At 47.4% G+C, this 13,501-nt stretch overlaps 1 protein-coding gene across 1 annotated transcript in view; it reads left to right on the top strand.

Annotated features, from left to right (window-relative positions):
• Window positions 1-13,082: 13,082 nt before the first annotated feature.
• Window positions 13,083-13,501, top strand: part of TNS2 (tensin 2) — a 132,205-nt gene continuing 131,786 nt past the window's right edge. The window contains exon 1 of the mRNA XM_033137028.1: window positions 13,083-13,229. Within this exon, the coding sequence (XP_032992919.1) occupies window positions 13,128-13,229 (102 nt within the window). The 5' untranslated portion in view covers window positions 13,083-13,127. The remainder of the gene's footprint in view (window positions 13,230-13,501) is intronic.

Below are 13,501 nucleotides of genomic sequence, written 5' to 3' on the forward strand. Positions count from 1 at the left end.
CTTGGTGCCCGTTGGGACTGCTAGGGTGGAAGGCAGGGAGGCCAACAGTAGGTGGCTTCAGAGCTATTGACAGGTTGGCAGAAGCCCTCCCTGGACTGGTCCTAAGAAAGAATGCAGGTGGGGAGGGCGCTAGTTGAGGGCACACTGACGCTAGTGGGGCAGTGCCCCATTCAGCCTCCTTAGATTGGCCATGGGGGGGGTGAGAGAGAAAAAGGGAGGAAGAGTGTGACAATATGATCTGAAGAGAGAATGTGGGCAATAACTGAGCTAGGTGAATCAATGGGCTGACCTGCTGTGTACACACCACACATTTAAAGCAAAACAATACTGGGAACTGTAGTTTGCCCTGCATGAAACTATAATTCCCAGATCTACAATTCTCCATCTTCTTTTCAGGAAGGCATGTGCTTCCTACATTCTTGCTTAAGATGGCAACCCTGGGATAACTGAGAACGGCCTTGCAATTACAGTGAGGTCACACAGAGGTGGCCTTGGCGCTAACCCACCATTGCAAAAAAACCTTTTGACATCTTCTTTTGCAAGCCCTGTCTTATTTATTCTGGCTCTTGCAAGGTAGGGTTGAGCCAGCAGGGGTGAAGCTTTTACTGTGCTGCTGTGAGTCATGCTGTTGTCTTACACAGTTAGAGGAACATCTCTCCATCGGCTTGGCAGAACCTTGCCCAGTGATGGGAGGCAATCTAATTTAAATGGGCACTTGGGCTCTTCCAGGTACCTGGAGAATAAGTCACACACACACACACACACACACACACACACACACACACACACACCAGACATGGGGAGGTTCAGATTTCATTTGCCTGGCAGTAGCAGAGATTGTGGATAAAGCAGAGAGAGGAAGGCGGCTGTGGGAGGTCTGACAATTAAAACAATGAATTGTCCCTCTAAAGGGGGCCAAGCATTGTTAATGGATCCCTCTTTAGAAGGTGCACCACAAAATGAGAACTGCTACTGAGAAACAAGCAGATATGCCCTTGGACTTCTCCATACCGGAGATTACTGTGTGTGTGCAACCAGGGGTAGACTTGGGTAATACGGCATCCTGAGTGAAGACAAAAGTTGACACCTCCCCAAAAAAACATTTTCACAATGATTCCCTTTGCTACAGTTGTTTTTAGGGATCTTCTCAGTAGGTACCCATATAAATATTGTTGTTGTTGTTGTTGTTTTTAAAAAAATATTAATTTCTGCCCCTTCAGCTTGGTGCCCTGTGCAGGGGACGGGGATGGGGTATGTGAGAGAGATGACAGGAAAACAGTGTGTTTAGCAAGGTGTGCTGGGAAGAAGGGGGGGCGGAGAGAGGGATCCATCTTGGGCAGACTGGCTGAAGGCAGGCTGGGAGAGATGCCTTGGACCCCAGCACTGCGCTGCTATTGGGAACAAACCCCTCTTGAGATGACCATGCTTTAAGATCTGGACTCCCTCCATCTAATCTCAGGTGTAAATATGTGAATGAATCATATTTCTTTATGCCATGGCAGCACCCACCGTGCATTCAATTCTCCAAAGGAGCACAGACTCTGGTTGAAGGCCAAGACCCCTGGAATCCCATGCAAGGCTTGGCAAGTTGGCAGGGATTGGGGTGGCCAGTAACGATACTGACAGTTGGGGAGGTGCCCATAGAATCATAGAACAGGAAAGGGATCTCAGCCACGGCCTAGTTAATTCTGCCGATTAGTAGTACAGCATCCCTGATAGGTGCCCATCCAGCTTCTGCTTTAGGACCTCTAAGAAAGGAGACCCCAGGAGCGCCCAAAGCCGTCTGTTCCACTTGCAACCAGACAACCTGCTTCTTGAGCATCCAACCTGATTTTTTTTTCCTCAGGGAAGTTAGGCAAATGTCATCCTACACTTTCTAGTGCACTGCCCTATCATTTTCTTCACTGCAAAAAGTCCACTGCCATTGCACAACCTGAGCTTGTTGGTATGCAATTCAATCCCACTCAAAAGCAGTGACAGCCTGGAAGCGTCCATACTGTCAGGAAGTTCTTCCTAATGTTTAGTCTAAACTAGCCTTGTAATCTGAAGCCTTTGGTTTGGGTCTTACCCTCTGGAACAAGAGAAAACAAATTTGCTCCATCCGTCTATGTGTGACAGCCCCTCAAGTCATTAACTGCTGTGACCCCTTAACCGGCCTTTTCCCGTGCATTACTCAACCATCACTCCGGCTGATCTTTCTCTACTTCCTGAAGTTTCTGCCTGGGCTTGACAGCCAGGCACTCCCAACCTATGTTTCCCTTCAGATGATCCCTCCCACCCCTCTTCTGCCAGCTTTTTATGGGCTCAGGGCCTGGATTCCTGTGCTCTTACTCCTCTGCAGCTACCTGCCAAAACCTTTGGCCCAGGGAAGTTGGCACAGTAGCACTGGGTATGTTGTTAGACTATTACAATGCGTTGTCCTGGAAATTAATCAAGTCAAATGAATTTTCCATTGACGTTGCAAACCCACACTCTGGTCAAAATACTTAGCGGGAAGGGAGAGAACAGCCCTTTATCTCTGGCCTGGCAGGTGGTGACTGCAAAGCAGGGGTGAGGGGTGAGGCCATCCCAGATGTTGCTAGACTACAGCTGTCATCATCGCTGAGCAGGGATCGTGCAGGCTGGGACTGGTGACAGTTGCTGTCCTAGAGCATCTGAAGGGCCGGAGAGGTGAGCCACCTCTGTCTTAAGACAACACCTCCCCCCCACCATCTCAGCACCTGGCATCTGTTAATATGCAAGGGGGGAAATAACACTAACTCAAACTTGACTTTACAACAGTGGGGGCTCCCTGTCCCTCTGCATATGGTGTTGGACCAGCCTCAGGGATGATGGGAGCTGTAGTCCAGCAACATATGGTTAGACACCTCTTCACCCTGAGAAAGCCCCACCAGCTGATTGGTGCAGTTCTTGCTGCAATGAAGGGCACAAGAACAGCCTGCCTTTGGGTCAGTTGGCAACCCTACTCTTTATTGTGCCACAGTCTTCCTGTACTAGTCAAAACGCACACACAAAAAGGGTTTTTGGTTTTTTTTAGGCTTGCTGAATGGCTTGTTGCCAAAGGTGGAGTATCTAGCTGGCTAAAAAAACAAACCCAAACAAAGAAAGTCTCTTGCATTTGAAGCCTTTTGTGCACCCTGAAAGGAACATTTCTGCCAGATGGGCCTTCCTGCCTGCTGGGGCTTCCCGTATGCCCTTCTCCTGCTTGTGTAAAGCTGCATTCTGCAAAGCAAGGGAGAACTGGGACTGAGAGGGAGGTCTGACTGCCATTGCAGGGCCTCCACAGAGACTCCCCATGAGCAGCAAACAGGCTGGCTCCCTCCCGCGCGGCACGCGAAGGCCACAAGGCCGGCTCGGTGGCTCCTTGTCAGCATGAATCCCAGCAAGGAGACAAACCTGTGGCCCCAGTTTTCCTTCCCATGCCCTTGCCTTTCTTTCTGCTTCTCAGAGACCCCAGAGAGCAGCCAAAATCAGCAATTGGAACCTACTTGCTTATAGAGAGAGAGAGAGAGAGTTTCCTGTGGGGAAGGAAGGAAGGATTCGTCTGTGTTGTGGCCCTGAAGTGCTGCTCTCTGAAAGGCTGCTGGCTACTGATTCTGCAGATTAGGTAAAGGTAAAGGGACCCCTGACCATTAGGTCCAGTCGTGTCTGACTCTGGGGTTGTGGCACTCATCTCACTTTACTGGCCGAGGGAGCCGGCATACAGCTTCCAGGTCATGTGGCCAGCATGACTAAGCCGCTTCTGGCGAACCAGAGCAGCGCACGGAAACGCCGTTTCCCTTCCCGCTGGAGCGGTACCTATTTATCTACTTGCACTTTGACGTGCTTTCGAACTGCTAGGTGGGCAGGAGCAGGGACCGAGCAATGGGAGTTCACCCCGTCACAGGGATTCAAACTGCCAACCTTCTGATCGGCAAGCCCTAGGTTGTGTGGTTTAACCCACAGCGCCACCTGCGTCCCACATTCTGCAGATTAGGGAGCAATAAATTCACTGCTCCCTGTTTGCAGAATTAGACACACCCATCCCCAGACTTTGCACATGCACATCAGTGGAGACTGGCACATTAGGACACATGGGGCAGCATCCCATGAAGCTTTGCTCTCAGCCAGCCTCCACCTGCCTGCCTGCTTCCTCGCAATCAGTTTAGGGTCAGCGCTGCCTGTCAACCTCATCAGTCTCCAGCTATGTGCACATCATGTATTTAAAGCACACACACACAGAGAGAGAGAGAATAATGGGAACTGTAGCTAGGTAAGGGTGCTGGGAATTGTTGCCCTGTGAGGGGTAAACTACAGTTTTCAGGATTCTTTGGGAAAGGTCATGCACTTTAAATATATGGTGTGTACACTGCTTGTGTTGCTTTTGTTGAATTCAGCAGGGAGGAGGACAAAACCAGAATTAGCTAGCTGTGCCTGCCATTGGCTCTGTCACCACCTGATCGTGGTCTCCCTGCCAGGGAACTCCGGATGCTGGGATTCTTCTATGAGAAACCCTTAGGCTATGCAGGGTCACGACCTAAGGGTACCTCATTGTCTCAACAGCCAAGACCTTGCATGAACCAAGATGCTGTGGAATCCTTTGCAATGCACAGAGCCATCCAGAAAGCAGTCCTCTGAAGCAGGCAAGTTGAATGGAAGACTTGAAAACAATTGGTCTAAAGTAAAGGTTCCCACCAGTCCCGGCCAGCATGGTCAATGGCCAGGGAGGAGAGGAGTCTCAGCCCAATGACATCTGCAAGGCCACAGTTTCCCCATCCCTGGCATAGATGTTGCAAATCAGTTTGGAATATTTCCTGAAATTTCCTGCAGCGTCAGGAGGGATCAAGCGTGGTTTTCCAAAAGCCACCGATAAACAAACAACCGTTGAGTTGAGCAAAGTTGATTCGGTGTGAGCTTGGCTGCCCTTCTCCTGTTGTGGAGCAGTTTGCTATTCCAGCTGGACAAAACAACCAAACAAAATCACATGACTCCAGATGTGACTGCACTAATGAAGACAACAGGGCAAAGAGCCATGGGATTCTTTGGGGCAGATTTAGAAATATGTGCTGAGAAATGTACAACCAGAATGTTCTGCAAAATCCTCTGTAAACAGTTTGCCAGAAACGGCCTATTTTTAAGGGTGAACTCTGGACGATCTTGAACTTGAGACCCGGCTCCATGATGAGACCCATCTCCTCCCTTCCTGTCTCACCATGGCACCAGCAGTGACTTTGGGATTGGTTCAGCGGTTCTGAATCTTATTTGTTGCCTTGTTTTCTCTTCTTTGAGGTTAGGCGGTGACTGTAAAGGCAAACGCTTCCCCCTGCCCCTTGTGCAATGACAATAAACAGACAGGCGCCTGGAACTTGGTAATAAGTTTCTATCCTTAATGGCCAGGCCAGCCGCTATCCGCCTGGCAGACAGCAAATTTTAATAATCTGATTGGGAAGCTATTCTGCTTGTTGTCAATATCCGTTTCATGTGGGCAATGTCCCAGAAGACGTGGACACTGCTGAGTGATGTAACATTATTTTGGTCTCAGATATGACCTGCAAAGTAGGTAGTTTATTTCAATATATATATATATATATATATATATATATATATATATAGTATATATTTGTAAAATACTGCATAAATGATCAATATAATTTTATTGATCATTTATGCAGTATTTTACAAATATATACAATAAGTATTCCAAATACAAATAAAAATAAAAATTTTAAACATGAAACTACTATCCCATTTTGTTGTCATTTTGCTCGATTATTTGTTCAAATACTCCTTACACTTTGTCTTTATCTCTAAACACAGATCCATATTATTTTTGTATAATATTCAAGTAATATGTACCATACAATTAATTTTACATCCCATCTAAAAGTAACATCATCCACAGAACTAAAAAAGAAAAAAGGAAATTATACATATAATTGAATAAATACATAAAAGAAATAAAAAGAAAAAGAAAAAGAAAAAAGAGAAAAAACACCCCCCCACCCCAATTGACTTCCTATTTATTTAGTTTATTTCATAATATAACCTGAATTGAATCCACCAACCCCCACCCTCTCTGACCCCTAGGGGAGGGCAAGTCAGCCCATCAAGACAATGACAAGCAGCCCATCAAGAAAGAGGTGGCCTCAGGAGCCCCTCTCGGGGGGGGGGGGGTGGCCAGGGCCAATGTGTGGCTGACTCACCTCCTTTCATTCTGATTTTTAATCATTTCCTCCTCATTCAGGCTCAGCCTGAGTGTTTGTGATAAAATTCTATGAGTGCCAATTTATCTCTTATACACTTCACACCAAATGGCACCTCATGTATGGAGTCTTTGTTGGAGGCTTCCCTGCCTGCTACACCCCAATTCCAACTGTTGAGCACCTTGTTTTTCTTTGATTGCTTTTTGCCACTCACTTCACAGGCCTGATGCATGAATTTGCATGCACAATTCCCGCATCGTATCAGACAGTGCGCACTCACATGTGTGGGTCTGATCACAACCCCTCACATGCACAGCCAATTGTCAAATGGGCGCTGGTGCAAGTTCTCCCAGTGCCTGCAACTCAAAATTGGGGGATTTCAGGTCCGTGTGCAGCTGCCTGAAGGTAGCTAGAAAGTAGCTAAAGTTTAGAAGGTGGAGCCCAGTTCACAAAATCTGAGACCCTCTCTGGTGCAAATTAAATCCAGGATACACTGGCCTTCCTTCTGTGTGTGCCTTTGTGGTGCATTTTGACCATCCTGTTTTTAGTGGTAAACCCCCACTGACCTCCAACCTTGAAGGGCAGCCATACCTTCCACCCAGGACGTCACTTGGGGTGTCATTTCTTGCTACACCTGGGAGGCCCTGAACTATATCATGCCATTTTTATGCTTAGGAGTGGGGAAAAACCATGTAAAGGAGGAGAAAGAGGAAGACTGGGAATCCGATGAAGAACAGGATAGAAGCAATGAAGCAGGGGAAGACGAGGATTCTGGAAACAAGCAATTTTATAGCTATGAGAGCAGTGTGGTAGCAGTCCTCAAGAATTGTTAGATGCTGGGGCTTGGGGAAAACGAATCAAACCCAGGGGGGTGAATACCACCAGGGAGGGGGGAGAGAGAGCGCACACATTAAACAAATGCTGCTGACAAACATATCTAGTTGGCTCCAAGTAATGCCCTGTATTGGTATTGGACTCATGTTGGTAGCTTCGAGAACACTGTCCAACCATCTCGTCCTCTGTTGTCCCCTTCTCCTTGTGCCCTCCATCTTTCCCAACACCCTGGAAAAGACACTGATGCTGGTAAAGATGGAGGGCACAAGGAGAAGGGGACGACAGAGGAAGAGATGGTTGGACAGTACCAACATGAGTCTGACCAAACTGTGGGAGGCAGTGGAAGACAGGAGTGCCTGGCGTGCTCTGGTCCATGGGGTCACAAAGAGGCAGACACGACTAAATGACTAAACAACAACAACAACGCCCTGTAATTGAACTGTTGTTGAACTGACACTAAGTCCCCTGCCCCGCATTATAGTGTGGTAGACTGCTTATGGGTTCTTTTTTTTTAACATTAAACATTCATAAATTGAATGAATGAATGAATGAATGAATGAATGAATAACAACCTCAGAGCAGGCTGGGAAATGCTGGCATGCTATAGATAGAAGCACCGGCTGTTTGTCTCTGGTCTTTGCTGCCATTGCTTTGAGCCACTCTTAGAAAGAACCCGCCCTCCTTTTACAAAGCTGCCTTACAGCTCCACCCTTTCTATGTTATGGGTTGTGTGGGTGGCTAATCCCCAAAGTGCTCTGCTCATCTTTCTTTGGCACCTGACTCGGCCCTTAACCCTTTTGGTGCTGTAACCTGGGGTCCTTTTTCTTGCCACACCGCTTCACCCAGAGTGAGCTGGTCATTCCCAGGGTAGGTTTGTTACACATCCTGACCTTCTGTATCTTTGATAACTGCAAAGCTGTCTAGTGTGGCTATGCTTTGTATCAGATGGGCAAAGCTGTGTCTGGCAGAATTTCCCCTTCTGTGCAAGGCTTAAGAGATACAAGAGCCTTCTGGGGGCCTGGACTTGGTAACTTTCATATTAAAATACTTACTTTTTTCTATATAGAGCATGCACCCGGAAGGCTTCTTCTTCTGTTGTAGGTGGTTTTGTGCTCTGTTACAAGCCAGAAAGTGGGATGGTCCCAGGCAAGTCGCAGTCGATCCACACTGCTGCTCTGAGCTCCCTTAAATACAGATCTGGCCCAGGTCTAAGGCATCCCCTCCTCCTCCATTTGTTAAACTTTTAGTACCTTGCATTTAAATTTAATTTGGAGCCTGTCACATTGTTTGGATGCTCCATTTGAGTGTATGGTCCATCCCGTGTCATGTCTGACAATGCAACTAAGTGCATGGATCCGATCACAATCACACATGTGCACACTGTTTGTTGAAGAGACACTAATGGTGTGCATTTTCATGGGCATGAGTGCGCACACGCACAAGCTCCCCTAATGCCACCAAAGCCCATAATCAGGTCAACGCTGCTAGCTTTGCAAGTGAAGATGAACAGTTTGTACTATTTATTTCCATTGTTGAGTAGGTAGCCTCAGACTAGCAAGCGCCTCCCCTCCAGGCCTGATGCTCCTCCTTCCCCTCCTGCCTGCATTGCTGCCTGCCATTCCAGGTGATTTGTTGTTGTTCAGTCATTCAGTCGTGTCCGACTCTTCGTGACCCCATGGACCAGAGCACACGCCTATCCTCCACTGCCTCTCGCAGTTTGGCCAAACTCATGTTAGTAGCTTCGAGAACACTGTCCAACCATGTCATCCTCTGTCATCCCCTTCTCCTTGTGCCCTCCATCTTTCCCAACATCAGGGTCTTTTCTAGGGAGTCTTCTCTTCTCATGAGGTGGCCAAAGTACTGGAGCCTCAACTTCAGGATCTGTCCTTCTAGTGAGCACTCAGGGCTGATTTCTTTAAGAATGGATAGGTTTGATCTTCCTGCAGTCCATGGGACTCTCAAGAGTCTCCTCCAGCACCATAATTCAAAAGCATCAATTCTTCGGTGATCAGCCTTCTTTATGGTCCAGCTCTCACTGCCGTACATTACTACTGGGAAAACTATAGCTTTAACTATATGGACCTTTGTCAGCAGGGTGATGTCTTTGCTTTTTAAGATGCTGTCTAGGTTTGTCATTGCTTTTCTCCCAAGAAGCAGGCGTCTTCTAATTTCATGACTGCTGTCACCATCTGCAGTGATCATGGAACCCAAGAAAGTGAAATCTCTCCAGGTGATTACCTGCCCCTAATTACTTGCCTGGGTGGGAATCCTCCTGGGAAGCAGCAGGTTTGTGGGAAGGGCCATAGCTAAGTGGTGGAGCACCTGCTTTGCATGCAGAAGGTCCCAGGCTCAATCCCAGGTAAGGATGGGAGGGGTCCCTGCCTAGAGACCCCCTGCCAATCAAGGCTCATCCACATTGACTTTCCCTCTGCACTTTCCAGGCACAGTCCACACTTTAAAAGCTCTATTTCTGAGCACTATTTTCTTTGTTCCACAGCTTTCCCAGCGAAAACCCGCTCTTTACCACCGAATGGGAGATAGCTCAGTTGGTAGAGCATGAGACTCTGAATCTCTGGGTTGTGGGTTCAAGCCCTATGTTGGGCAAAAAAAATTCCTGTACTGCAGGGGGTTGGACTAGATGACCCTAGGGGTCCCTTCCAACTCTACAATTCTGCAATCCAAGGAAAACCCCAATTGCCATTTGTTGCACTTCAGCTTTAAGGAGCAGGTTTTTGCAAGTAAAGTTCAGAGGTGAAAGAAAGGGTGCCTGGACACAAAGGTTTAAAGCAAGAACCTGTACCTGGAAAGTGTGGGGCAAAAGGTCAGTGTGGATAAGCCCTCAGTGTAGACAATAGTGGTCTAGATCAACTAATAGTATGACTTGGTATAAGGCAGCTTCCTATGTTCCTACATTTCCCTCTCTATTGAACATCTGATCCCCTAAACGTGGACTATCTGAACACATCCTGAACCAGCTGCAGCATTTGGCAGAGCTCTTTGCAAATAGCTACCGTATTTTTCGCTCCATAGAACGCACCGGACCATAGGGCGCACCTCATTTTTAGAGGAGGAAACAAGGAAAAAAAATATTTTTCTGGTTTTCCTCCTCTAAAAGCCCTTTTTTGTGGTTTTTTTTTTTTTTTTTTTTTTTTTTTGAGGATCAGCTAAAAGTTTTGCAGCTTTTTTGCAAAGGGAAAAGCCCTGGCTTTTTTTAGGATCAGCTAAAAGTTTTGCAGCTTTTTTTGCAAAGGGAAAAGCCCTGGGTTTCCCCCCCCCCCCCAGGATCAGCTAAAGGTTTTGCAGCTTGTTTTGAAAAGGGGGAAAAGCAAAGCTCCTTTTGCAAAGGGGGAAAAGCAAAGAGGAAAAGCCCCATTTTTATGAGGTTTAACTCACATTTCTGAAAAATCTTAAGGAAAGGGAGCCATTTCTACAGTTTCCAGACAGATAATCTATTCAGCCAGTCACATGTCCTGGGGAAACAAACAACCTCCCTCTGCAGCACATTCAACAAAGGAGGGCGGGGCTGAAAGGGAGCCGGGACTCTTATCTCTCTCCTGATCTCTTGCTGATCAGCTGCTGAGCGGGGTCCTTTCAACACTCCCTTTTCTCTTTGTAAAATAAAAAGCATGATCCTCTTTTGGCCCCTGGGAAATTCAGCTCCAGGGACCACCATTCGCTCAATAAGACGCACAGGCATTTCCCCTTACTTTTTAGGAGGAAAAAAGTGCGTCTTATGGAGCAAAAAATACGGTATATAGCTGTGCATGTCAGTTCCATTGTCAGAACTCCTCCCAGCCCTCTAACAGCTGCGCTGCCCCCTGTGGGATGTTGCTGCTTCCTCCTTCTAGTCAGCAAGAATTTGTCACTTGCAAGCTTGGGGATGCCTTTGTTTGTAATGGTAATTAATACTTGCCTCCCCCCTTATTGCTAGGAAAATGGTAGGAGGACAGGAAAGATGCCTTTGGATAACATGCTTTTAAATGCAGTATTAACTTCGGCTGAATTTAATTAACGCCCAGCGTCCAGCGATACCCACTTGTAGATTCCATGATGTGCGTCTCACAGGTTGCTTTCCAAATTTCCCCATCTCCCAAATTAAAACTGGAGGCAGGTCTCATTCTTATGTTCAAAGTCAGTGTGTCGGGAGCTGAGTTCCTGCATAAATTGCTGTTCTGGGGCACACCTCAGAGGGCAGTCAGTCTGCTGTCTCTCTCTCTGTCCGGAGCAATTGAATGATCTAGTCACATCTGATGCAAAGACAATTATTCTCCACCTTCCACCAGAGGCTCATCGCAAGAAGGTATGGCCAGAGAGCATTGGTGGATCATGCAGGGAGGCAGCCGGCACCCTCCTCCTCACAGAAGCCAAAGTTCAGTTAAAGAATAAATTAATCTCTAGCCTTACAAAAGAATGCCCTGTCGCACAGCTTTGGTATCACTCATCTAGCCCCATCTGTGTGCTATGTTTTGAGTGACTTGTTTTTGTCTGGAATTGTAAATCCTAAGAGCGAGCTCAGTTCTTCAAGTGCTGCTTCTTAGGTAGCCAAAACACCCAAGTCGGAGTTACTGGCAGACTAGGAAATAGTACCAAGGTTTGGGGAACCCTAATCATACTGAAAACAATGACAAACCTAGACGGCATCTTAAAAAGCAGAGACATCACCTTGCCGACAAAGGTCCGTATAGTTAAAGCTATGGTTTTCCCAGTAGTAATGTACGGAAGTGAGAGCTGGACCATAAAGAAGACTGATCGCCGAAGAATTGATGCTTTTGAATTATGGTGTTGGAGGAGACTCTTGAGAGTCCCATGGACTGCAAAAAGATCAAATTTATCCATCCTTAAAGAAATCAGCCCTGAGTGCTCACTGGAAGGGCAGATCCTGAAGTTGAGGCTCCAGTACTTTGGCCACCTCATGAGAAGAGAAGACTCCCTGGAAAAGACACTGATGTTGGGAAAGATGGAGGGCACAAGGAGAAGGGGACGGCAGAGGATGAGATGGTTGGACAGTGTTCTTGAAGCGACTGGCATGAGTTTGGCCAAACTGCAGGAGGCAGTGGAGGATAGGGGTGCCTGGCGTGCTCTGGTCCATGGGGTCATGAAGAGTCGGACACAACTGAACGACTGAACAACAACAAATCATAATCATCCTAAAGCTGGGGAATCTCCCAAACATCCCAGTGTAAACTGGACACACTTGGTGGCCATGGGAGGCTGGCAGGCTATTGGAGGGGGGATGGAATGGAGCATCTTGGGGGAAATATTATGGCAGGGTGGCTGGAGCCCTAAACAAGGGCACTCAGACTGCAACATTTTGTTACAGGTCCTACTTGTGCTTATCATTAGCAAGGGAAGGGCACATCTGTGATAGAGGAGTGGAGTAAGAGAGAGCCTGGCAAAGAGAGACAGGAAGTTTATTCCAGGTATGGTTACACATGCATATATTTCTGCTTAGGAAGTGGAAACCCAACTGCTGTGGCTGCTTTTTCCTCCCCCTCTTCAGATGCAGCCCTGAAGCTGCTGACCCAGAGCACCAAAAACTGGAAGGAAACAGGATACAGATCTGGCTGAATGGTACACATGTCTCTTTGTTACTCCAAAGCTGCTCTGGAGGGATTTTCCAGGGGATAATATGTTTCCAATTATCCCGCTACGCTCTTTGGAGTGCATGTGTTCTGACAAGGCATGCTCCCCATTTCCAACAATATGTCATCTCCCCCTGCGTTTCCCTCTCCATGTTATACCCTGAAAAGGTTATGACCTTCTTCTCTGTACACACACACACACACACACACACACACACACGGCATACTAATCTACCTACATCTCAGGGGGCTCCACTTTGCCACCTGTTTACAGGCCCAGTTTTGCAAACTCGCACAGCTTCATCTGGCATGGCTGAGTTTGCTCTGGCACTGAGCTAAATATTATTAAGACTGTGTGTATGTGTATGTGTATGTGTATGTGTGAGAGAGATGGAGAGCAAGGGGGTGGAAAGAGTGGGACAGGGAGGAGGAGTTTGTAAGGCAAGGCAGTTCCAAAGATCCAGAGAAGGGGGGAAAAATACCCACAACTTTTGCCGGAGAAAGAGAGAGAGGAAGCAGAAGGGATCGTATGGGCTGGGAAGGAGGGTCCGATTGTTGGGGAACGGATTGCTGCTCTGCACCCCGGGGGAAAGGGAGCCCAAGAAGCGCCACAAGAATGCAGTTGACCAAGGTGTGTTACCTAACTCTCCCCCTCTTTCTCTTTCTCTGCACAGGCAAGCATGGAATTACAGGCTGCGTCATCTCATTAAAATTATTCAGCCAGAGACGCTGGCTGTTTTGTGGCATACAATGGCAAGGGGCGTGAATGTATGATTGTCTAGATGTGTGTGTGTTTGACTTTCTGGCTAGAAGCATGGATGGAATGAATTCATCTCCAAAGTTTCATAGAGACTAGAAGCTGGGACACTTTTGTCTCTGTGCAATGCCGTCTATTCCGTTCCC

The sequence above is a fragment of the Lacerta agilis genome, chromosome 2 (genome assembly GCF_009819535.1).
Source record: "Lacerta agilis isolate rLacAgi1 chromosome 2, rLacAgi1.pri, whole genome shotgun sequence".
NCBI lineage: Eukaryota > Metazoa > Chordata > Lepidosauria > Squamata > Lacertidae > Lacerta > Lacerta agilis.